This window comes from Falco rusticolus, chromosome 10 (assembly GCF_015220075.1).
Source record: "Falco rusticolus isolate bFalRus1 chromosome 10, bFalRus1.pri, whole genome shotgun sequence".
NCBI lineage: Eukaryota > Metazoa > Chordata > Aves > Falconiformes > Falconidae > Falco > Falco rusticolus.
Genome location: NC_051196.1, coordinates 10,672,030 through 10,696,914, shown reverse-complemented (window position 1 = coordinate 10,696,914; position 24,885 = coordinate 10,672,030). Strand labels below are relative to the sequence as shown.

Below are 24,885 nucleotides of genomic sequence, written 5' to 3'. Positions count from 1 at the left end.
TATTAACAGTGGCAGTAGTCAGCAGTTTTCTATGGAAGTACAGAATTAGCAAAGAAATCCTAATGGGTTTTCATACAGCTTGGAGTATATAAACTTTGTTAATCAGAAACTTCTGAGAAAGAGTAAGTCTCGATAAGCCTTACCTTGCTGGAAACGCTTCATCTAGATTTCTGAAGCCATTCCTCACCATGTAAAAAGGATTTCCTCCTCCATTGTCTTTTGCACAAATGACCTGAATTTGTTTTTCCACAAGTACTCCTGTGCAGGCATATTCTCAGTCTCTCTTTCTTCACGTCTGCACATGAGAATGACAGGTGTGTGAGTGGGCATGCTGAGGAAATTTTCCCCTCTGGTCCTAATCCCTTTGTTTCCAAAGCAGCCCAAGCACAAGGAATGGGAATAGCACAGAGTAATGGATGTAGGAAAAGCTGATACTAATTCATGGGAATGAATAAATTTTTGTTGCATGTCCATACTCAACTGGACTCCACTGATGAGGCTGGGAAGAGGTCTAGTTGGTCATTTCACTTCTTGTCTTGAAAAGCTATGTGTATGTTCTTTTAGTGTTATTTTAGAGGCTGATGGGTTTTGAAAACAAAATGATCTAAAAGTTATTGCTGAAAAGGAAGAGAGGTGCAGTGCTCCAGGGACCTAGACCTAATGGAGGCTGGGGAACTGCTCTGCTTCCTGTTCGTTTGCCTTCTGACTTCCCAGGCAAGGCAGTGCCAATACAAGAGTGCTATTGACAGTTTGCAATTGTGCTGCTCTGAAAGATCTCAAAACCCTGTGTTTTAGCACAAACTTAACTGAATAAAAAGTAAGACTTCTAAAATAACAGTAATAAATAGAGTTTTACAATGTTCACAGGGCTTCAGCTGCATTGGAGAAAGAGGGACAGTGGCAGAAAAGCAAAAAACCCTGTGCTCCAATGTCGGTAGGAGAAGGGGGAATCCACCAGTCAGGCTGTCCTTCCCTTTGCAGTTCTAAGAGGATTTGTGGATGTTTTCTTGCCTCTTCATAGGTCTGGAATGGAGGACGGGAGAAGCCTAACGATTGTTTAAAGCATTCTGTTACTTTCAGTTTCAAAAGCTGTTGCAGCGTCTGTTTACTGTTTCAAACAGATTTAAAATCTTGTTTGAAATATTTGACATTCTGACTAGTGAAGTAATGGGGTGCTTAGTTGAGTGTTTGTTCTGGGTTCTGTATCAGCAGACTTCCTGTGGCTAGCACCTTTGGTATCCTGCAAATGGAGTTTTTAGTTCTGTCAACAGTGGCAGTAGTCAGCAGTTTTCTATGGAAGTACAGGATTAGCGAAGAAATCCTAATGGGTTTTCATACACCTTGGAGTATATAAATTGTGTTAATTTAAAACATTTTAGCGTCCTACATTGCACTTATATTGCTGTAATGTGTATTTTCATTTATTTTTGGAGACAACACTGGAGAAAATAAACAATTTGGTAGGGGGAAGTAGTAATAGCTAGAACACTCCCTCTCCATGGAGTAACACTTGAGCATGGTGGGGGATTTGTGCTTGTTTGTTTTTCAATGCTCCACTGAAAGCATGAAATAGAAGTTAGTGCTCAGTGAAGAACTACACATACCCATGGATTTCCTAAAAATAAGAAAAAAAAAATACAGTGGTAACCCGATAAAGGAATCCTCAGGTTGCAACATACTTTCCTTCTTTTACACAGCCTAGAGAAGGTAACTTGCTTTTCCAGTGAAACAGAAAAATATTCTAAGCGAATCTGGGGCAATTGATTTGCCTTCAGCTGGTGTCTGAAACTTTTTCAGGCCAAAGCTCAAGCAGGATGTAAAGTTCAGCATGCAGGTGACAGGCTAAAAGTGAACATGTGACTGTCTGGAATGTATGTTGTCAACATTCGTGGCTGATAAGATGCATAAAATTCAGACACGTTTACCTTTTAATCAGGAAGAATGACTAACAGAATCAAGAGGCCTTTGCATGAAATCCGGCACAAATGACAAGGCAGAAATAAGGTATGTTTGCAATTTTAAATACTTTTAAGAGAAATGAGTATTCACCTAGCTACAGACTCTACACTGAGGCACTAATAAGTGGAGTAATATAGTTTTCCTGTAGGTTTTTAAATGCAAAACAAAATCATTAACTGATGATGTTTGGTGGAGTGTTTTAAGAGGTATGTTTCCCCATTCCCTGAATAATACCGAAATGAGAATCTTAGAGCCTATGTTTTCAAATGGATGGAATGTGGAACAACTTCAGGGTCTGTAGTGGTGGGATATGCCATACTTTGAGATAAAGTTTGATGTATTTGCTGTTCTCCATGGTTAGGAAACTAGTTTTCTGGGGGGAAAAATATGCCTGAACTTGCAGGGAGTTCATGTTTAATGTCCAGAGAAGCCATATTCATTCTTCAGTTTGTCAGCCACAACAGAGGCTGTTACGCATAGAGAAGTGTACTAAATTAAATGCACCTTAATTTTTATAATTTTCTGGTTTGTTTTTTTTTTTTTTAAATGGACCATCGACAATGTACTATGGCTCTTTCTGGATGGTGTGAGCTTTTCAAGAAATAGCTGCTCTCATCAACTTTAAGATAGCATAAAGACTTACTCAACCAGCGTAGAATAAGTGCATTCTATGTACAGAGCAACCCAAGTCCTCTTCAGACCTGTCTTGTAGCATGGTTTACTTTTGGAAACTTTTGGACAGTTTTTTTGTCTTTTAACGTTTACTGCTGATTTTAGGTATCTTAGCACCTTTAGAAGACTTGTAGCACAAACTTTCTAAAACCAATTCTTTTCTTGTCACATGGTCTTAAGTAACAACAGGTAATAAATAGATGAAGATACCTGGAAGTCCAAGTTTAAATCTTTCCCTCTTTCTTTGTGTTATGGAATATTCTAAAAAGATGTCAGTCAGGTCAAAAGGATCAAGAATGGTTGAAATAATAAAAGCCCACATCCTATGCAGAAACTCCTTCAAGTATCTGTGACTTCCACAGTTTGGAGTGTGGGTAGATGCCTAAGTAAGGCAGGTCCCTGTAAGAACTGCTTTTCAGGGCATTATAGACCTTCAGACTTTGAGGTTTTTGTATGTGTCATTAGTATGATGGACAACTTTGACACTGGCTTTTCCAAATCGCTGTTTTACATAATGCAGGAGTGCATTACCTTAATGTTAATTACCTTAAATGCAGGAGTGAGTTTGGCTGTAGTGACTGAAGAAAATGGAGAGATAAGTAAATGCTCTGAGGTCATCACAAAAATTCCATGGAGACAGCTGCTTTTTGGTCTTAATAGGCATTGCCTAAGCAGTTGTCCTTGTGTGTGTAACAATCAGTTACCCAGTTTAAGGCCAAAGCCACTTCTAACTAGTAGGAGAAACAAACACTGGGAACTGGAGTTTATGGGGAAAAATTGGAACTTAATCAAAACTACTATGTGGAGGCACTAGAGGACACCGCAGTAACAGGCAGCACTTTTAAACTTCTTGCCAGAGCATTGCTTTGCATATGCATTTATCTTGGTGTTGCAAGTTTGAAAAGTTGCCATGCTAAAAGACTTCCGCTTCAGCAGGAACAGACAAAAGTCTTAGAAGGGTATCATCGTCTTCTGTTAAGATGGAAAATTGCCTCTTTGGCAATAGCAGTATTTATGGAATAATTAACTTATCCACAGGATCGTCCTTGAATTCCTCCTCTTTTAGAATGTCTTTGGTGAGGACAGGCAAGTAATTCAAAGACCAGAACTTATTTTTAGGTTTAGTCTGAGCCTGAAATAAACTGAGAAGGCTGAGTAGTGTTACAATAAACAGGGAGTAAAACAGAGACAGGAAATAGGGGGTCTTTGGTAATGAGTTCCAGCCACTCTTGAAACAGAAAGCCAGAGAAAGCATTACTTGAAAATAGTTTCTCAGTGACAGCTTAGTAATTTTTAGCTTGTTATTCAACATTAAAAGGGAACAGTTTCAGCAGATTTATACTATACTTGAAAGATCCTTTTTTAAAGATCATTTAGCAAATTATATTTTTGACGTTTTTAGAGTTGCATTGTTCTTGTTGCTAACCGATCTGTTGTTTAAAAAAACCAGATGTTTGGAGGAGAGTCAGAAGTTTATACAGATGTGTGTTATATATACATCTGTGAGAGGCATTTGGGATAACACTGTGGGACAGAGGCAGGTTTAGCTTAAAATGTGAAGACGCATTCAAGATTTTAGAAGTTGAGGGTTGAAAGGGGAAGAAGTCACAGTTATATCCTGTAGAACAAAGCAGTGCGCTTGCTTCCAAAAGTTTCTTTTAACCCTGGGAATGTGACTGCTGAGATGGGCCCAAAGCATGGATGGTGAGATTGATATTTACAAGCACTTCACGTGGCTAAAGAGGGTAAGTGGGCTTTGTTTTCTCTTTGTAAATACACGTTAGCAGATCTTAGTCAGTATTCTCAGCTTTGTGAAAGGAAATATACCGAGTGTCTCAGACATAAAGTACTGTAAATTTCTTCGTGAGGAATGAATTAAAGACATTTCTTCACGTAGGAGGAGGAGGCAGCTTAGGGAGGGGGGAGAGAATCAGCTGTCTTTGTCTTTAAAAACGAAACTCTAGGATCAAACTTTGAACAAATGGCAATAGATTCTAGCAAGTGCTCGTGCTTTCCTGAGATTGTGATACAACAAAGCAAACCTTGCATGAGAATGTATGGCAAAAAAGCAGAGTGTGTTGTTTACCATGTTGTGCTTCGAAATGAAAAAATACTTGAACTAATTCATCACTTAATCAATTCCTCATCAGGGTAACCATATGAGATCTTTTAGGATGCCTTTGTTTAGGTAAAAATGGTGGTACTTTTTTCTTGTGCATGTTACTCTGATAAAACTATGTTTTTTTAAAAAGGCAGTGCTATTAAAATTCTAATTTTGTGATGAACTGTCTGAACATGAATTAACTGCATGTGATTGTTTTTGTCTTCCTATAAAAGGAAAAAAAAAAAAAGATCTGTGCAGTTGTCTTGTCACCTTGGAAAAATTACTTAGTTTTTGTCAGCCTTTAGATTTTGTTAGTTTCTAGGTATTTATTTTTCAGTGTGTGAAAAAAATCCATGAATGGGATGTGAATAGGTCCTTCACAGTAGACTGTTTTTTTTAATTACAATATTAATTTAATTGTGTGTAATGTAAGCAGCCCATCCTCTCGTTATACTTTTAAAATCTGTTTTAACCTGTGTGTAATTTTCTTGCAAATTCTATGCACGCCATTTATGTTAGTGCTTCTATATGGCACTGGTTTAAAAACATATGTATACATATGCACATACACTCACTTCTATTTTTTTTTTACTAGCTGTATAAACATAAAATGTAAGTAAATGGCTTTTGTGTAGGAAAATGTGATTAGGAGCTTTGGTTAGTTTCTTGAATATAAAATATTCATGATATGTCAGTCTTTAATAAAAGCTTGAGAATCTTGAAGTTAATTTACAAAATATTTACATCAGTTTCTGGAAACATGCTTCTGGAGCGTGGATGGGGGGGATTATTAAATGAGAGGTGAGTGAGGTAGTGAAAGAGAAGAGACAACAGGAAGTAGCAGTTGGTAACTTTATACTATTAGTTTAACCTGTGCTCTGTGCAGTTAGAGCTATAGTAGTTTTTGAGATCATACATTAATTTATTATTTAATTTTAATGAGGTTTTGAATACAGTACGTCTGTCACCCCTCCTTCCTTGTTTAAATATAATTTCTAAAAAGGTAGGTTTGCTAACAAAAGGCTAAGGTGTACTGTTGGCAGGTTGCGTGGCGTGCAGGAAACACTGAGGACAGTAACAAGAAAGCGCTCAAGGAACAGCTTCAGTGAAGTCTCACTGAAATGTTCACAGATTTGGAGGGGTTAACAGAGGGTGTCTTTGGGATGATTTTCAGGTACTGTGCTCAGAAAGGATACTGTGTTCAAATGCAGCACAGGCTTTTACGAAAATTAATGCTATTACTGTTGTTGCCTGTAATTCATTCTATGTAGGCTACATAAAGGAGACTATCAACACTGCTGCTTTTCCTTGCAAGCTCCTTAAGGGGGTGAGCATATGTAGGGGAAAGGAAGAGAAGTGAAAATGATCTTGCGTTGTTCCCAGGAGAACTTAAGCAGTCTGCTCCCAAATTCCTTTGACGAGTGATTTAAAAAAAATAAAATCGAAACAATCCAAGTTACTTATTTAATTCTCATGTTCAAGAGTCCTAATGTCACATGTCTGGCACTGACTGTGGTAGCAAATAAAGATTTCAGGCCCTGCAATCATAAACTGTTGCTCTTTGGCTGATAATGAAAGTATGAGTCCCTTCCAGAGTAACAAATGGCACCTAAGAGAATGACTGCAACAGACTTCCATAAACCCTTAGTGAAGTATGCCAAAGCTGGCTCAGATTTCATCATTAGCTGAAATCACTTCAGAGACCAGAATCGGGTTTGATGTTGCAGTGGTTGGCTAAGCTAGATTTCCGTGGTATCTGCAGCCTGGACTGGGTTAGGGCAGCAAACAAACAGAGAAATCACGAGATCCAGGCAGGCAAAATGACAGACACAGCTGCTATTCTCAAATGCTTAGAACAGAGGATCTCGTTTTAAGTAGTAGTAACGTAATGCTTATAGTAGCATCACGCAGCAGCAACAGGGACAAAGCAATAAATATTTAGATCAATATTTAGGTAAGGTGTCACCATGCTTCAGCTTTTTCCATTGGACTTCCTTGATGTTGAAATGACCTGTGAAAATGCTGTGCCAAGATTGACCCTAAGTATGGACAGAGTGGGTAGCAAAGTGTAAGAGCAGATGGACAAAGCCAAAAAATGATTTAGCCTTGTCTCAGTTGTATATGAGGCACAGTTAATGTGTTTTCCTTTGTTTACTGTTTTTTCTCCATTTTACTTTTGCTGCCTTTTGCCAGTAAGAAGTATTATTAGTCTGCAGTAGTATTTCCACAAGAGAAAGGCTTTTTCTGATAATATCCTAGCTAATATCAGAAAGGCAAAACTCTGCAACGGGTACAGCTACACAATACTTCATGGCATGTGATTCTTTGATGGCAATTTTGGAACTGTCCTGGTTAGCTGTTCTGGAGGAGAAGCTGAGTATCTGACACAGGCACGTAGTACCACCCTGGTTTCATGCAGTATTGTAAGGGTTTGTAATGATGCAGTCTTGTTAGTAAGACTCAAAGCCCATCAAAGGAGGTCGCAGGATTTATTAAAGGAGGCATGTCTCTCAGCAGTCTGTTTCTAGAAGGATATGGAAAAGTTCTTGTATATGAACAGTGCACTTTTATCATTACAGCTAAGGCAGCAGCATAGTTCTTAGAACATAGTTGGTGGGCAGCTTGTGGAAAGCATTTTGCAGGTAACTGATGTTGGGTTCTTTTACAGGGCCTAAGCATAAATCTGTCACTGTTAAAAGTTTCTGTTGCAAGCTAGGGAACCTGAGACACCCCCCACTACCTGCAGTTGAAAGTGTCTCATCTTTAGCAAAATTTCTTTGATTCTCCCAGGGGATTTGGGTTAGAAGGTTCACATACAATTTCATTTGTTGTCCTGTTGCTTTATTCTTAACTGGAACACACCATTCCAAATAAAAATGGCACAACCTGCATTTTGGTATGTAGGCATGTAGGTGTACCCACAAGTTACTAACAAGCATCGCAAACATAAATGCTGATATTTACTACAAACAATATTATGGGCTCTCTAAGGACATTGTAAATTAACTGAGCTATTTGAAGTGCGGTGGATGGAGTGCAGCAAAATGGAAGGTCTGTTGCCTCTGGAAAACTTTGTACAGCGGTAAGATATCTTTATATTGAGAGAGAGGTGCCTTCATATGAAGCGGAGGTGTCTGATGACTCTTGTAGGCTGCTTTAGACTTACCTTTTGAAGTGCATGTGGCACAGAGCTGATGGCTGACCTGAAATATGTGTACGTTATTCTTACGCTTTTCTCTCCTTTCTTCTGGATGCTGTTCATAGGCTGTACTAGCAAGAGGTGGAGCAATCAAACCCATGCAACAGGCATTAAGCTCATGATCTTGAGAGTGAATCTTAATGACTTCTGTAAGGATATCTTCCTTTAAGTAATGTAACCATCTGAAGGAGAAAATAGGTATTAGTATTAGGAAAAATTATCCAGATAAAATGTAAATATTTGGTCAAAATCCTTTTGGTTTAAGGACTACAGAAATTTACCAGTCTCTGTTTTTACTTAATTTCAGACTATATGCTGTTAGCTTCTTCAAAGTGGCTGCCACTTTCACTTAACCAGCAAGGAACAACAGCAAATAGAAAATCCTGTTGTTGATTTATTAATTGCCTTCAGATGAAAGGCAAGAATTACAGATCCAGAAATCATGTTCCAGCCTTCTCCTTCTTCTCCTCCTCAAGTACACTGAATGTATGTATATATTCACACGGGTGTGTATCTGAGGTAGTGCTAACATGCCGTGATTAAATTTGTATTGTATCCATAGTCAAATGCCAAAATAAAAATGTTTACTGTGTAGGCTACTCATTCATCACTACACAGTAGCAATTACCGTGACTCATAATTCTGCTGACTGAAGAGAGTACTAAAGAGATGGAAAGTCCATGCTCTCCTAAATATTATCAATTCCAAATAGGCTGAAAATAGTCTAGAGTGTACATTTTCTTGTATTGAAATATAATACTACAGTCTGTGTGCTGCTAGTAGTTTGTGGGAAAACTGATTGAACTCTGCTGGCTCTACTCCTTGTTTTCAGCTTCTAAACTGCAATGAAAGACAAGACATCAAGCATGTCCCTCATCTTCCCCATTAATGCAAGTATTATAGTTGCCACAGGCACCTTATTCAATTATCAGTGGAACTGAAGGTGATTCATGTGACTGAATTAAGAGAGGAGGGTTATGACATGTTGAAAAAGCTCACAAATCACCATTCTGACTGCCAGGTTTCTTTTCCCAGCTCCTCCACCCTCCACAGCCCAATATGAGATCCATGGTATTAGTGACAAATTTCTGTGTAACAGCTTGTTGATCAACTTAAGAAGTTGGTATTTTTTGGTTTAAAATTAGCTGTGTTGGAGATTCTTTGAGCTGAAACTGAAACAGCACATGTGGAGAACATAAACTGGCCTGTATTCAGTTTTATTATCTTGCATACGTGCTTGCTTTAAGAGGCTTACTTCTACAGCCTATCAAGATTCGGCTAGAAGTTCTGTTGCAGAAGCCTCTGAACAGAACATCTGTACAGAAGCGCTCTATGATGTTTGTCATTGGTTTCTGACAATAAGCCGCATTCTGAATTGTTTCCTATTAAAGTAACATGCAAGAAAACATAAGATTCCACACTTACCAGCCTCTGAGAAGGTTGTTGAAAATTAAGACAGTTGAGCTGGCCAGATATTTCTTCCCTTTATTGTCATACCCTTTTCCATTTTTGCTGATTATTCCCATTTTAAATTAAAGCTGTTGAATCATACTCTGAAGTCAGATTTTTAATTTTTTTTCTCTTATATTCTGGAGGAATATTTAAGCCTTTTTCTTGGAAAAGGACTCTGTAATGACTGGATCATGTAAGCGATTCTTAGACAGTCAAGTTTCCAGCAGCTGCTAATATTATGTCCAGGCTAGAGTAAAAAGCATATTGCAGAGAGAGGTTTGGAAACTAAAGATGAAGAAGAAGCTGAAACAGGTAATGGAATGCAAAAGCCTTTTTTTCTTTTCTCTCTTTTTTTCTGAAACTAGGAAAAACAGTTGGTTTGGAATTGTTTCAGGAAACATTTTATGTTAATATCTGATGCAATATGATGGGCATTGAACTATATCCAGAATCTCTATGGAGACTATAATACAGGTTCTTCAAGAAATTGCTTTGCAGATCCCTGAGGCAATTTATGGTATACACTTGATTTTTCATCTGCAGTGGTACTACCATCAATATAGTTTCAACCACCTTGCCTTAGCATATCTTTCCTTCTAGTTTTTTGTCGTCTGTTACCATAAACTTTTTTATGTTTCATGCAATTTCTTTCATTCTTTTATTATAAGACATATAATTAACATATTTAGCTTATAATTTGTGGAGCCCAGGTAATGACTTTTGGTCTTTAAGGCTATGTCTTCTGAAATAACATCTTTGTGGAAAATCTTGGTGATTCAGCCTTTTGGACGTGTGCTTACACAGGTCTAATATTTATTGTTTGTGAGCTCTTACACCAACTCAAGTAATCTATAGTCTTATGACTTTGGCGTTATAGGTCCTATATTCAGTTGCTGCTGATACATGTGATACCTAACTATACTTGCTCAGTTTCCTCTCAGTACTGACTTTCACAACTGCAGAATGCACTCCAACCATCCACAGATGGCCTTGGTTCATATTACGTTGTTTTATCTTGTCTTTATGCATGCCACAAAGATTTCCCAAGTCTTAAACAACTGCTGTGTGTCAATCAGCCACTTTTATTTAGCAGGTCATTTTCTGTCTACTGTACTTTCCTGTACTTATCTGAGTGCTTGCTGGTTGATCTGTTGGCAAGGTTGCTTTATTTATTATTATTTAAAATTTTTATTCCCCCTTTTCTGTTCACATGAGTGTGATTCACCAGGTTTTACATAGTTAATGAGTGTTGGACTTCCAGCAGGGGATATTTCACAGTCACTCAGTGCAGCAGAGATCATTGGAGGTTATACATTTGGTAAATGTGAGTGTAATTAAAAAACTTATTTCTGATTTGATGTTGAACTAATTCTCAATTACTGATTATATAAAATGATGAATTTTCTATATTATTTTTTTTGCATTCATGACAGATTGGTTATGTAAAAATGTGTTGGCAGTAACGTAACTCACTGTGCCTATGAGGCCAGCGGGGGAGTGGTTACACAAGTGGTTACAGGTTTATTTCTTAACTCTAGTCTAGGAAAACAGCAAGTGATGGCAGGAGGAAGGTGCAAAATCAACTTGACTTGGCAATTTTCTTCACTAGGTTTTGTCATTAAGAGAATCTTTCCCTGCCTAGCAGTGTGCTGTTCTTCCCTGAGTACTTAATGTTCTAGTACTATGTGCCAGAGACATACTGGGGAAGGCCTGTGGGCTCTCCACTGAGAAAACTCATGTAATGGTTTGTAATGGAGTTTTAACCCTAATGGAAACGTAGCCGTCAAGGTTAAAAGATTTTGTGTTCTAAAGTACAGTATAAGACTTTGCTCTCTACGTGGAGTAACACCCCAGGTGGAATGGCTGGTGGTATGATTGAAGATGCATAGCTGAGGTCAAAGGGATTATCTAGCCAGACATACAGAATTCCATGTTGTTTACTTATGAGAATTCCTTATTTTCATTGTAGTACTGTAAAAGTTAATAAGAAATGAACTGTAAGGCCATATGGACTTGACTGACTGACCAACTTTTAATACAAAAGTCCTAAGTTAAACTGAAGATGCGTATTTCGTAAAGGGGGGGAGGTGTTTCTTAATAGAAGGAGAAGTCTTGAAAAAATTACATGAAGATGTTAGGAAGGATGGACAGAGATGTTAGGACACACAAACTCTAAAAAATTAAAACTAGTTAGGAGAAGAAGAGGGAGTGAAGTCACTATGCCTTTAAGTGCATGGGCCAGCTTCCTCCAGATGCCACTGTAAAACTTATTTGTCTGAGACTTCTGTTTGTGTATGTTACGCACTTACATCTGCATATTTAGAGCTGTTTCTATGAGGTCTTGAATCCTAGTTGTACCTACATAAACTGGTCAAAAGCCAGTGAGAAAAGTATGTTCTGAGTAGAGTTAATATATTCTTTTTTTGACAATGAATGCTGGCTGATTAAGTGAGGTGTGGAGCGAGGTTCTGCACGTGCTGTTCCTCAGTGTTCTTGTCGACCCTGTAAAACAGGGGGTAAGGACCAAGCTTAGTGAATTTATAGGTGATTCTAGCTGGGAGCCTTGTTGCCATGCCAAAGGACACAATTAAAACATAGAAAGAGCCTGATGCATAGGAAAGCAATATAAATAACTGGACTCAATTCAGTATAGACGAGTGCAAGGTTATACATTTAAGCAGAAACTAGTAAGTACAGAATGAAGAACAGGATGCTAGCTAATTATGAGCATTAAAAAGGGATATGGGCCCTAGCCTGACAGTGTATCAGTGTTGCTATATGACTGATGTAAAAGAAATATGGCCCAAAGGCCATGCAAACCTGTGGAAAGGATTTTTTCACTCCAGCCATTTTCAGCTGGAGTCCTGTGTCTCCTTTTAGGCAGTTAATTTCAAAAGAAGTCAAGGATCAGTTGGTGAAGAGGAACCAAAAGAAAGCAACAAAACAGATCCTGAAAACTTAACCTGTGAGGAAAAGACAGAAAACCTTATGTTTGTTTAGTCTGAAGAGAACCTGCTAATTAGAGATCTACGGATAGTCTTCAAATGTGTAAAAAATTTCTAGAAAATTAGCACCTTGTTTATTTTCATCATCTGTTTTATATTTGGGCCTGTAGACCTCAGTGTACATCAAGAAGCTATGATTATATTTAATATTGTTTTAAAATCTTTTTCAAAAATGTTCAGTTGAAAAAGAAAGGATGATTTGGGAGGAGGATTACTATTATTATTATATTGGTGCCATTGTACAAGTAACTATAAATGAGTATTCAACTGCAGACCGCTGTAGTTGAAGGGAACATGGTAAAGCTGGAGCCTTGTGTTAGCTGAAAAGCCAGCCGGAGTGTTGTATTCCCCGGCAGAAATGCATCGCCTGCAATGGAGCTGGGAAATGAACCGCTAAGGGCTCGTATTACTTTCCATGCTCTAAGCAAACAGCTCCATTCCCACAGTTGCACAACATTTTAGTATGCAGGATGAAGCTATGAGACTCTTCTAAACTTCTTGAAATAAATCTGCAGATATATTTTTGCTTGTTTGTTTTCAATTGTGGTGTTTCTCTCTGTAGTATTAAAATTCATAGGAAATGGGACATAATACTTAGGGACGGACCATGTTTTGGAAGGTCTTGCTCCTTAGAGCCGTTTAGAAATCCATTAAGTGATTATGTCGCTAGAGTAGTTCCTGGTAAGAATTTGATAATTTAAATAATTTGTTCATTCCTAAGAGTAAATTGATACTTTTACTTTAGTAATTTCTAGGAATACTATTACACACATAGCAACTTTTACCATTTAAAAATAAACAGCAAGATTCCTTAACTTTGGCAAGAGACTATTGAGACCAGATATTTCAGATTAAATGTCTTTTTTTGTCTTGATAAGATGGTATTACCCAATGAAATGATAATTTGCTAGAAAATATAAAATCTATTCCTATATCTTTCTTGATTGTTGAAAATTAAGAAAGTATTCAAAGTCCAGCTAAAAACCGGTACATTCAGAAGGTTTAATGCATATGAAATGAACAGTTTTGGTCTGTAGACGTATTTTGCGTGTCTCTTTGTATTACAACAACCCTTCAATATATCATTTTTTTTATTAATTAATGCTTGAAATGTTAATATTTAACTGTAAAAATTCTCATAGCACATTTTTTCCCTCAGTCACAGGTGAATCATCATTCAACTAATAATGAAACTTATCAAGAAAGATTGGCGCGATTAGAAGGTGATAAAGAGTCGCTCATACTGCAGGTATGTCTTAAAGAGAACATCATCTACATAGTTGATACTCAGTGAATAAAAACTGAAGTGACAGAGTATTTTCTGTTAAACAAATGTTAGCAGGTCACCAAATGTAAATGATATTTAGTCAGGAATTAATTTATAATTCACATAATCCATCTCATTGATTTCACAGTGGGCTAACTTGGTAAAGAAGGGGGTAGGGGTAACAGCAGTCAGAGGGAGAAGAACGACAAAGGAAAAAAACAACTTAAAAATAATGCTGTGGAGTCCCAAGACAATGCTGTGGTAGTGATTCTCATTCTAGGTTTGCTAGGTTGTACTGGTTGATTTTTCTAGATTCTGTGTGCCACCATTGTTAATGAACTGGAAGACCAGCAGGTAGGTAGAACTGATATTTTTCCTGCTTGTATAGTGTACCAGAGTCACTTTACATCAAGAAGCTTAAGGGGGAAGTAAAGGGGCAAAAAGAAAATTTGACAGTAAAATGAATGCCTAAGCTCTTCCAGGTTTCCTGTTTCTCAGTTTACCAAGCCTTTTTCAAACAGATCCAATGTCCCATATAAGTTTTCCTCCTGGAGAACACACGTTATACAACTTAAAATAAAAAAACCTCTTTTTTTCCTGGGTATTTTCACTATTACTAAAGTGTACATTACATGCTTTTAAAACTGAAGCTGGATATTTTTTTCAATGGTCTTTGCATATTCTTTCTCTTTACGCTTAGAAAAGTGTATTATAATCATATGTATTTATATCAAACAAAACCTAACTATACTGGCTGGATAGGTGTTGTCCCTACTTTCAGTTACTAGTTTCTGTAAGCATGTTTTATCCTGTATGTTCTGTTCACACTTGTATTAATTTACTGAGCAGAATTCTCACTGCTGTTGTTAAACAATAAATAGTTTGTGAGACATAAGCATAAGCTTAGGTTGAATCTTTTCATTATTGTTAAACTAAGATTGCTATTGCCAAATTTAGGAAAAAATAATCCTTAACGAAAAACAAACTTCTGGTTGGAATTTAAGTGTTTTAAGTGTGTGCTGTGTATTCCTTTTGTTCTGAGAGGGAATCAGGTCAGGGAAGGTAACATCACAACTGACATTCATTAAAACACCTTTTATTAATCAGGTGGTTATTAACTGTAACATCTTGTTTCTATTAATACTAGCAAACAACTTTTTGCACAGTTCACACACACATGAGCAACTTGTAATTCGAGTGACAATTAGGAGGCCAAACCCAGCTGTTTACTCAGAAGCAGAGGGTTGCACCAATGCACCTGTGGCTTTGTCCCTGAAGGCCTCCTTTGTTCCATCACATGTGTGTATAGTCCTGTAATCCTTGTCTGCATATAGCGGTCATGTTGTCTTGGATGTGGTTCAGGCTATACAGCCAGATGTTGATGGTCATGGATGCTGGTGGGCTTGTGCAGATTTGCCAGAATCTTGGTGTTCAAAATGTATCAGATTTTGAGGATTTACCAGGAGTATTACTCTCCAGCCCTTCCAAGTTCCTGAAGACTGTTCCGGGCTACTGCTCATTACATACTTTTCCTGTCTTTGTCCTGCTGATTTTTAGTATTTCTTCACCCACACAAATAGGTACCCATAGAGTGCAGCCAGCCAGACTCACAAAGGGGTTTTTATGACATGGTTTGGAGACCTGCCTAGAGTTTTTCTCAAAAGGAATGTAGTGAAATCAGATGTAAAAATTGTTTCTGTCTTGCCTTTTAATACCATTACACCCCCTACAAATCAAGAGGCTTAGGCAGTATTTATGCATTTATCTCTCCAACTGCACAGTACTGCCATAGAACTCCAAAACACCCAGGCAGATATGATAGATGAAAACCTCGGTCGGGTAGGTGAACCTCAACAACAACAACAAAGAAAAAGTGCCAAGATGGAGCTGGGGTTAGAATCTGGTTTACACCAGTTCTGCATATATATAGCAGTCGAATATGAGGAATACAGGCATGTCCCATGTGAGGTTACACTGGCCTGAGGGAGTCTGCTGATACAAACCTGATTCCTGGGTATGACCGTTGGCATGAAGGATGAGAAAGCGGTGGGAAACAGAGCACCTCTATTCTATAGCTCATGCTGAATTGTGCCAGTGAACTGTGGTCCATAAGCTGTCATCTGTAGCGAATATGAGTCTGGGAGCCCTCCAGTCTTGTATCAGACTTGCTGCAGAAGAAGAAGCAATACGGGTGATGCCTGCTATCTCGGTTCGCCAAGGCTGAGTCAAACAGTGCACTTTGAAAGCTGCTTCCACTACTCAATCTGTAGCGGAGGCTGGGAATGCTGTGGCATCTGGGATACCTTCTTACAGCTCAGTGCCTGCGGATAGGAGCTCATGCACTTCTTCAGGTGTTCTGTTTGTTTTTGTGGGGTTTTTTTTTTGTTTTTTCACAAAGATATTTTCAACCCTTATACCACTTGATTTTTAGCTAACTGTTCAGCATGCCTCACTTCTATAGATATTTGTAGAAAATACATTACCTATGGGCTGACTCTCATGGGTATTGCACTGCTAAGGCAAGATGGACTTGCCAGCGTAGCATACACTGAGGTTACGTTCTGTGTGCAGCCTACTGATTCCCTGAAGAGTCTGGCAGATGTAATCCTGAACAGCAGGGAAAATATGAGCTCAAAATGGCTAATGTGTGTCTCTGCCTAACTACTGGAACATCCAACACATGCTTCTAAAGCTGCTAAGATTTTACTAAATTCCTTTGCAGGTCACATTTAACATACAGAGTTTTCCTTACAGGTTACAATGCTAGTTGGAATCTAACCTGATCCTTTAAGGAGAGCTTGTTTTCTTTCTCTGGAACCTGCATCAGAGTGAAGAAGAGGATTCAGTTTGTTCCTTCTTGCTTTCTGACCTCACAGGGTTGGGTTCCTTTGTGTGCCATCACCCATTTAGTGGGAGCAAACCAAAGAAGTAGACAAGCAGCAAACTTCCTTACAGGGAGTTGTCCCTCTGCCCCAGCTTGGATTCGTCCCCTTGCCATCTGCCTCCACCCACTCCTTCCTATCATCTCTCATCCTGTGTTTGTCTGTACTCTACCCTACACCCAACTACTTTAAAGGCAAAATAATAAAATAGTCTTTTTTTTTTTTTTTCCTTTTTCTGTGTTCCGTTCCCAGGCATGCTTGTCATTAAGTTCGTAGGTGAAACAAATACAGATCACTCAGTCGCTCCCTCTGCACCTTCCCTGAAGTGAGCTCAGTTATCATTGATTGAGTTCTAGAAATGCTGCATAGGGGATACATCTGAAAGGTTTCATTTCCACATTCTGTACCCCCTTGTTTTTTTTAAATAAAGGTGTCGCAGGGCTGGATGTGACAGCATAGATAAGTTTTAACTAATTTCATTCAAACTGGAGTTTAAACACCTAAGGTTGCTTTTTCTGTGAGAGAGAGCATTTTTCCAGTATAATCAAAGCTTTCATATCAGTGAATTCTAAAACTGAATATATGGAGTGTATGTACTGCTTAACAAAGGAATTAACACCTCTCTAATGTTATCCTGAGTACAGCTTTGTCAGCTTTGTGCCAGCTTTTAGTTAGGCAGCTGGACTTTTCTTACTATGCGCTCACTGGTCTGTACCACCATTCCCACAGTTCTTTAGCAGTATTGCTTATTGTTTCTTTTCCTGGGATTCATTGTCTGTATCTCACTTCTTTTGCTTTCATGTTTTGGCTTGCAAAGCCTGGGAATTTTTCTTGGAATAGAACTTTGCCGCTGCTAAAACATGTCTTTTACTCATTGCATTCTTTATAATTTCAGAACACTTTATTGATAGGTAAGCTGGTTTTCTGTTCTTGTAAGAAGTAAGGTAATTGGTTGGTTTCTGAATGAAGAGTTTTATTGTTTATCCATTTTAGGGAGTGAAATGCTAATGGAACCTGAAATGGCAATGCATGCTCCAAAACCACAAAATATTTTCAGTATCTTGTGTTCTTGTTTGGTACTTTCTAATTTTTCAGACTTTCGTGTGAGCTGACTGAGGCTACCTGTAGGTAGTCTTCCATCTCTTATAGAAATGCTCTTCTCTTTTATATTAAAATAAAATAATCGGGGGCAGGGGGGGTGTCAGAGGGCGGAGTTGAAGTAAAACATAGGTGAGACTGAAAAATTGCCTATCTTGATAGAGCAGGTTGCTGCAGTGCACAAGAATATTCGACCATTGAGGACTTTAAAAGAGAACTTGCTGTTAGAATGTGCATTTGGATGTTAATTGTATAAGGTAATTGAAACTTATTTACAGTCAGTTCAGTAGCATTGTGCTTCTCTTCTCAAATTACAGGTGAGCGTACTTACAGACCAGGTGGAAGCTCAAGGAGAGAAAATCCGGGACTTGGAAATCTGTCTTGAGGGGCATCAGTTAAAACTGAATGCTACAGAAGAAATGCTTCAACAGGTAAAAATCTAGATTGGAAAGTGTCTTGTATAATCTTCTCCAACAAAAGGTTGAACATATATGGTCAGCTTGTCTGCATGTGTAAGTGCCTTTAGCAACAAGATAAAACAGGAAAAAAATGCCACTTTTATTGTCCTCTTGCTGCTTTTCACATTTTATTTTTTTTTCAATAAATGTTTCTTTGTTTTCCTGTTGCAGAAACATTTTATTGGCTGGTTGCATAATACTGTACGTGGCAGCATGTAAAATGAAACTATTGTGTCTTATTTGTACTGTGCTGACGAACTAAATTTGGACGTGGTTGAGTAACTGGTTAGACAGGTTAAATGTATCTAATATATGTAGGAGTTATAGAATTAGGTTTTATTTAACTGTCTTCTGTTTTTGTATGGCTGTGAAGCTGAACAGGTAGTAAGCTGAAATTAATTACTGCATCAGGTTTGGTTCTATAACCATTTCTTGCTTAATTTTGGAGCTTTCCCCTTATTTTTGAAAGAAAATCAGTATACAAAGGCATAATTTTCTTTATTTCAATTGACAGTTTCAGGCTATGTGATTTAATTTTTGCTTTTTCGTGTTACATGTTGAGGGAGCAGAACAAATGATAAATTGAATACCTGATATTTCATGTGTTAGTGCAGAGCTGGCTGATCTGTTGATGCAAAAGAACTCTCCAGATGCAACTTGCGTGTATTACAGATGCAGATCATCTACTGGTAATACAGTACAGAGATATCAAAAATAGATTTGAAACTGTAACTAACCCTCAAAATCTATGCTAGAAATTTGCAGGATAGACATTGTTCTTGATGAACTTACTTCCTCTACCCACCCAAATTGTTGTGTTATATATTTACTGTTTTAGTCTATGTGAAATGTACAAGTCTTTCTATGAACTAATCATAGCTTTAAATTATGACAAAGATTCCTGTAGGTATGCATGTAAACAGTAGCAGTTTTTATAAATAAACTTGTATCCTAAACCTTTTAAAGTTATTATTCTACAAGCTTCTCAAAAAAAGAATTGGTCACACAGAACTTTCGCAGCCCAAAATGCTTCTAGCTGGGAAAAGTTTTATTCTCATTCTTTAATGAGGGGACATTTTTAAAACTGCAAATAGCGAGTGCATTTAGTTTTTCAGTGAGATCTCAAGTGAAACTCAAAGAACAGTAACTATTTAAATTATGAAAATCTGTTTTCAAATTTCAGGAAGGCATTCACAATAGAGTGTAGAAGTTTCCTGTTTCAATCTAAAACTAGATAGTTACTCTGTAACTTCTGCTACAACTGTTTATTATTTCTCTGTCTTAAAATGTTCTGCTTTGATGGTCTTCTGAGGAAACATGAATTTAAAGCCTGATTTAACTGAACACTGAGGCATCTGAGAACAAAATATAATAATGCATGTACATTACTATTACAGTGAAAGCATACGACATTAGGTACACGCGCAAATTGCTTACAAAGATGATTCTGAAGTGATAAGCTACAAAAGTCTGTACTAAAGCTAGAGAAGTTAGAGAATCTCCAAATATGTTTAACATAAACCTTAAATCTAAATGTTGAGATTGCTTTGAGCACCTGTAATTTTTGCCAAGTGGGGAGTAATTTCAGATTTATTTTCTTTCTTGTATGCATATTAAATAGGAGTAAGCTCAAATTTGTTGATTGTTTTGTATTGTTGTTTTGAGATCTTAGATTTGAACATAATTTACAGAAATACTGACAAGCGTGCTAAATTTCTAAGTGACAGATCTCTCATGCTTACAGCATGTATGATAGCTCAAATTTGGTTTGTTGGGTTTGGTTTGGTTTTTTTTTTTTTTCCAAAAGAAAGGATTATCTAGGCCACAACTTGGTAAAATTTTGTGTTTCATTTTTACCCTATGAGTTTGTCCATTTGAACTTTGCGTAGAGACAGACACAGACACAAACACATATACTTAGGATTTTAATTTTAGTGTGGGTGATGTACTTTTAATGGCTGAACCAAAATTCAAAAACAAACTCAGTGTGAAACTGAGATATTTAATATCTATTTCCTCACTGGAATGAGAAAAAAATATGTTAACATTTTAGTTTTGTGAACATTAAGAAGAACAAATTAGGGGAAATACTAGAGGGTGATGAGGGAATGGTAGTTCTGGTGTCTTTCTCACATGGATTACATACCCCAATAGACAGTGGGATATGGGAAAACCAAGTTAGATCTCTCAAAATTTCAAGTCGGGGAAATTGCACATTTATTATGCCTCCACAGAGGGCCGTATTGGCCATGATTTATTTTGATGGTGCTTTTCACAGTTCATCTTGTTGAAAAGATTACCCTCTACAGGGAATAAGTTGAGATTTGGAGAGAAGAGAATGACCTGATAATGCGATGGTTAGGACATGCCTGGTTAGGACAAGATACATGGCCAGTAGGCCTTCTTGCAGTTAATTTGTCAAAAATAGAGTGAGTATATGGCCTCAGAGGCTTCATTAGACTGATGGATCAATCATGTTTTGGGGAGTGTTGGGTTCAGGTCTTCTCAGCCAGCAGTTCCAGTGTCCTGCACAAGTAAGTGCTTATGATGCTTAGTAAAGAGATGAAAGGTACTAGGGCTGTCATTGAGTTTTCCCATGAAAACTATTTAGTGGGTCTTTCAAGACAGTATTTCTTTACTTTTACAGTAAACTAGATTATTTCTAATAAGAAAAAAAATCATCTAGCTCTATGTTTCTATCTAAATATTCTTGCTTTTCAGAAAGACTACTATTACCTTCCTGAGATGCATGTAAATCCAATTTTATTTCGTGGTTCTGCTTGCTTATTCACCATACATTGAACTCCACTGATTTTCACCTTTGTGAAATTAAGTTGACTGCTTCTGCTAAATAGAAACTGGAACGATAAAGATAATTGCCCTAACTTAAAACATCTTTAATGTATATTAGTAGAACTAAGCTAACTGTAGTATGGATAAGCATATTATTTACTTATCTGGGAAACCATATACATGAGTTCAGGATAAGCCCTGTCTTTTTAATTTTAACTATAAGAAAAGTGATTCAGTTAATTCTGTGCCCAAAATGCTACAATGAAAACAAAAATCATGTACTTCAAGTTAATGATGGTGTCTGGTAGTTCCTCAACAGAAAGGGTATGTAATGCTATCCTGCACAATAGTTTTTGCTGAATCTATGCTAGCAGAGACTTGTCCACTTGGTCAGGGTGGGGTTACTGGCTAAAATCCTTCTGCCTTATGATTTATGCACAGTTGTTTTGAACCCTGCTACAAAGTGATCATGAAAACACTTCTGAAACAGCAGCTAAAATAAACTTTATATGAATCATATAAAATGGCTGTTTACCAGTTAGTGTGAACATCTTGATTGAGTAATAGTAGCAACAGATGATGATGATGCTTTGCAGAAAATCTTGGTTCTTCATCACTCTAAGAGGATAGTGCAATATCCCTTAGTCAAAATGTGAGCGTTCAAGAAATGAGTTGAGCCAATCTACAGCTACAAAAAAAGAGAAGGCCACATTCTTTCATCCTTCTCCCTGTTCCTGATGGTGTGCTTCTGCAACTTAACTTTATACTGGCTCTCATGCTCATCAGATTTTTTCCTCAGTGACTGGGAGAAAACTAACTTGGGGTTTAAAAAGAAGGGGCTGTTTTTCTCCTGGGTTAGCGTGTTGAAACAGCTCACAGAAAAGGTCAAGGCATGGCATGAGGGCAGTAGTGAGATGTGCACTTGACCTAGCTGTTTATGAAATCACAGCCAAAGAAAATATGGCTTAGCAGTGTTTGAGAAACAAACCTGTGAAACAGGTCCTGAGATGCCCTGGTGTGCAGTTACAGATAATGCATGTGTGTTTTCATTAGATGTGCTTACGGTGTCAAACTCAACATTTTGCTTTTGTAAGGATACTTGTTCCACTACAGACTCTAATCAAGATAAGCATGTTTCACCTTGAAGGTGTTTGCATTTTCTTTCTTTAAAACAAAGTAGGTCTTTCAAAAACTCGTGACAGCGAAGGACAAAACTTTATATCAGTCCTTAAGTACGATTCTGGTTTGGGCCAAGAAACACATTTCCTTGGTCATCCTTGATAGTAAGTGTTAAGAGAAAATTTTCTGGAGCAGGACTGGGAGCAAGATACCAGTTTAGTCTCACTGAATTGCCTTCCAGTGGTATCTATGTCTTGCCATCAAATGCGTAAAGGATATGGAAAGGCCAGCCTGTGTGAATAGTTACCGATCTTGCCCTTAGCATGTTGTAATGAATATGTCTTGATATAAAATAAATAAAAAAACCCCACCCTCTTGGAATTACCCTATGAAAACAATTTATGCTGTGACAGTCTATTTCCAGTGTATCAGCTGCTTTAAAATGTAAAATCACAGCCAATTTTAGAGAACAGTGATGTGTTATATGTCTTACTCAAAGTTAGTATGTGGCATTTCTAAGTACTTTCTTCCAGTCCATTTTAAGGAAGGAGTTTTGTTTTTTCAAGAGGAGATCTTAAACATCTGCTATGTTAGCCTTAGGGGAACCTCCTATCAACTTGCTATCAACTTGCTATCAACTTCTCTTTCATTTGTACTGTGTACAAATGTAGAATAGAATTGGAAAGCAGAAGTAGTTTTTGCTCTGTATAGTAGCCTAAACTGTCCCATAACAGAAAGTACCAGCCATGCATAATGTAAACACAGGTGGTGCTAAGGAATCTGTGCTGTCAATCTTGACAGCTGTGTTACATCACTTTGAAAAGTGATTTTTTTGCACATACAGATTTCACCTCCACGGCTCTTTTAAGTGCATTTGTTACGGTAATTATCGTGAGTAAGAATAGTTAGTTACCTCTTTGCTATGCCAGTGCTGCATTTGATTTGTTTAACAGATACTAGTTCCCATTGAAGCTCTCTGGCATAAAGTCTTAACAGTGCACAGTTTGTGTTGCCAATCAAAATGCTGGTCTCTGTGGCAGTGTCTTTCCTGTACCTGACCAAATCCTAAATGTGGTTTAACTGTGTGTTTCCACCTTTTTTTTTTTTTTGACACATGAGTCTTATTTCTGACACATAATTGCAAGAAGCAATTCAGGGGACTCTTGTCAGATGGTTGCATTGTGCAGGCATGATTGCGTCTTCTATCAAATAAATTCTCCTGCAAATTACAAAGCATTTGGCTCTAGAATTCTTTCTGTCTTAAAAATACACGTAGAAACTGTTTCTCATGTCACTTTATGGCCAGCTTCTGCTGGGTGCAAGGAGCAGGGGAAAGTGTGCCAGGCAGTGCCCTTTGTGAGGCACAATGGAGAATCTTTTAAAAACCAGAATTAAAAGAATGCAGGGAGGAGCTGTATGAGAGTAAGAACTTTAATCTGACACGGTTTAGTGTGTACCTGTTCTGGTTTTGCAGTTGTCTTATACTCAGGGGGGACAGAATCCTATCTTGCTTGCAGGGTATGAATCTGGTGTGTATCTGTTTGCTTCTCGGGAACTTTGCTGGCTGGCAAGGATCATTCCTTCAACTTTCAGTTGCCGGAGTTATCTGATCTTAGATGAATTTCAGCACTTGTTTATAGCATGCAGTAACTCCTTGCCAGCAGCTAGCTTAGTGTTTCAGATTTTGAAGTGTGCTCTGTGCTGCTCTGGTGTGAGGCATAAGATTTTCAGAGTGTGCCCTCAAGTTGTGCAGCCTCTCTATGCAGGTGAGCATTACAGTGCTTTGTTATTTTACAGTTAATGTAGGCATGAATCTGTTCCTCAGGCATATGCAAAGGGTTGTTCAAATTGGCAGTGCAATGGGAATTTCTGTCCTTTCTGTTGCTTAACTATATAATGGGCAAATGATGAATTGGAGGGCTGTAATTCACTCTCTACTACTGACTTGCACCATTTCATGGTGATTACAGATGTACATTGCTTTCAGCTGTGTTTTCAGTTAAGCAAATATCTGATTTCTACCACAGCTGACACACAGCACTTGAAAAGTGCAGTCCTCATTAGCGGTGGTTCTTGCTGAATTTTGCTTACCAGGTAGGTAGCTTGGTCGGTCTGTCTCAACTACGTTAGTAAGGATGAAAAGTATGAAACTTATTGAGTGTTGTATTTTCTGCAGTGCACAACTGCAAAATGGGATTTTGGGGAGGGGGGTCCCCAACTTGACTAAAATCTTACTTACAGTTTCTCAGTCAGTGTATGGCATGGATTGTATCTTCTGTTCTGTGGTGTGCTAAATATCTTGGAATTTTCTTTGCTTGCAGCTGCCAGCCTGAAAAAGTGTAGAGTCCTCTTTCTAAGTTATTTTCTGTCCTGTTAAATTTTACAAGCTGCTTTACAAGAATTAGGTATTTCCAAGAAAACAAAATGTGAAAGTGAGGTATAGAGCATGTGCTTCAGTTTCATTGGGAATATTGAAAATCAAGATGAAATATTTAAAAAATATACAGTGTGAATTTTAAAAATACAGTTGTGTTTGGAAATAGTTTGCTGTTCATTGATCTGTCTGATACATGCATATTGCAGCTTCGCATGACTTATCTTTAATAATTATTCTACTTTAAAATAGCTTTTTCCTAATTTTTAAAATTAAAAGTTTAGTTTTAAAAAAGAACTTTCATAAATTATAGTAGATTTTAAAATTAAAAACAAGTATCTTCATTATAAACAAGATTTGCTAGGATATGTTCTATTTCTGTTCTGTATTTCAGCTCTTTAAGGTCTTCCTAAAGCTGCTACAGCCCAAATTACCATTTTGCCTGTCTTATATTATCTTTTCTGCTTTAAAACCAATAACATAAATTTGTATTTTCTTTTCTT

General features: G+C 37.6%; 1 protein-coding gene across 5 annotated transcripts in view; it reads left to right on the top strand.

Annotated features, from left to right (window-relative positions):
* The window catches only part of PPFIBP2 (PPFIA binding protein 2), a 102,952-nt gene that overhangs the window by 41,596 nt on the left and 36,471 nt on the right, over positions 1-24,885 (top strand). For 3 of the 5 annotated variants that reach the window (XM_037402326.1, XM_037402327.1, XM_037402325.1), the window contains exons 4-5: positions 13,551-13,640; positions 17,956-18,069. In XM_037402326.1, the coding sequence (XP_037258223.1) occupies positions 13,551-13,640; positions 17,956-18,069 (204 nt within the window). Of the gene's footprint in view, positions 1-4,060; positions 4,377-8,330; positions 8,421-13,550; positions 13,641-17,955; positions 18,070-24,885 lie in introns of those variants that run through there. The other 2 variants (XM_037402329.1, XM_037402328.1) reach the window with 2 other exon arrangements.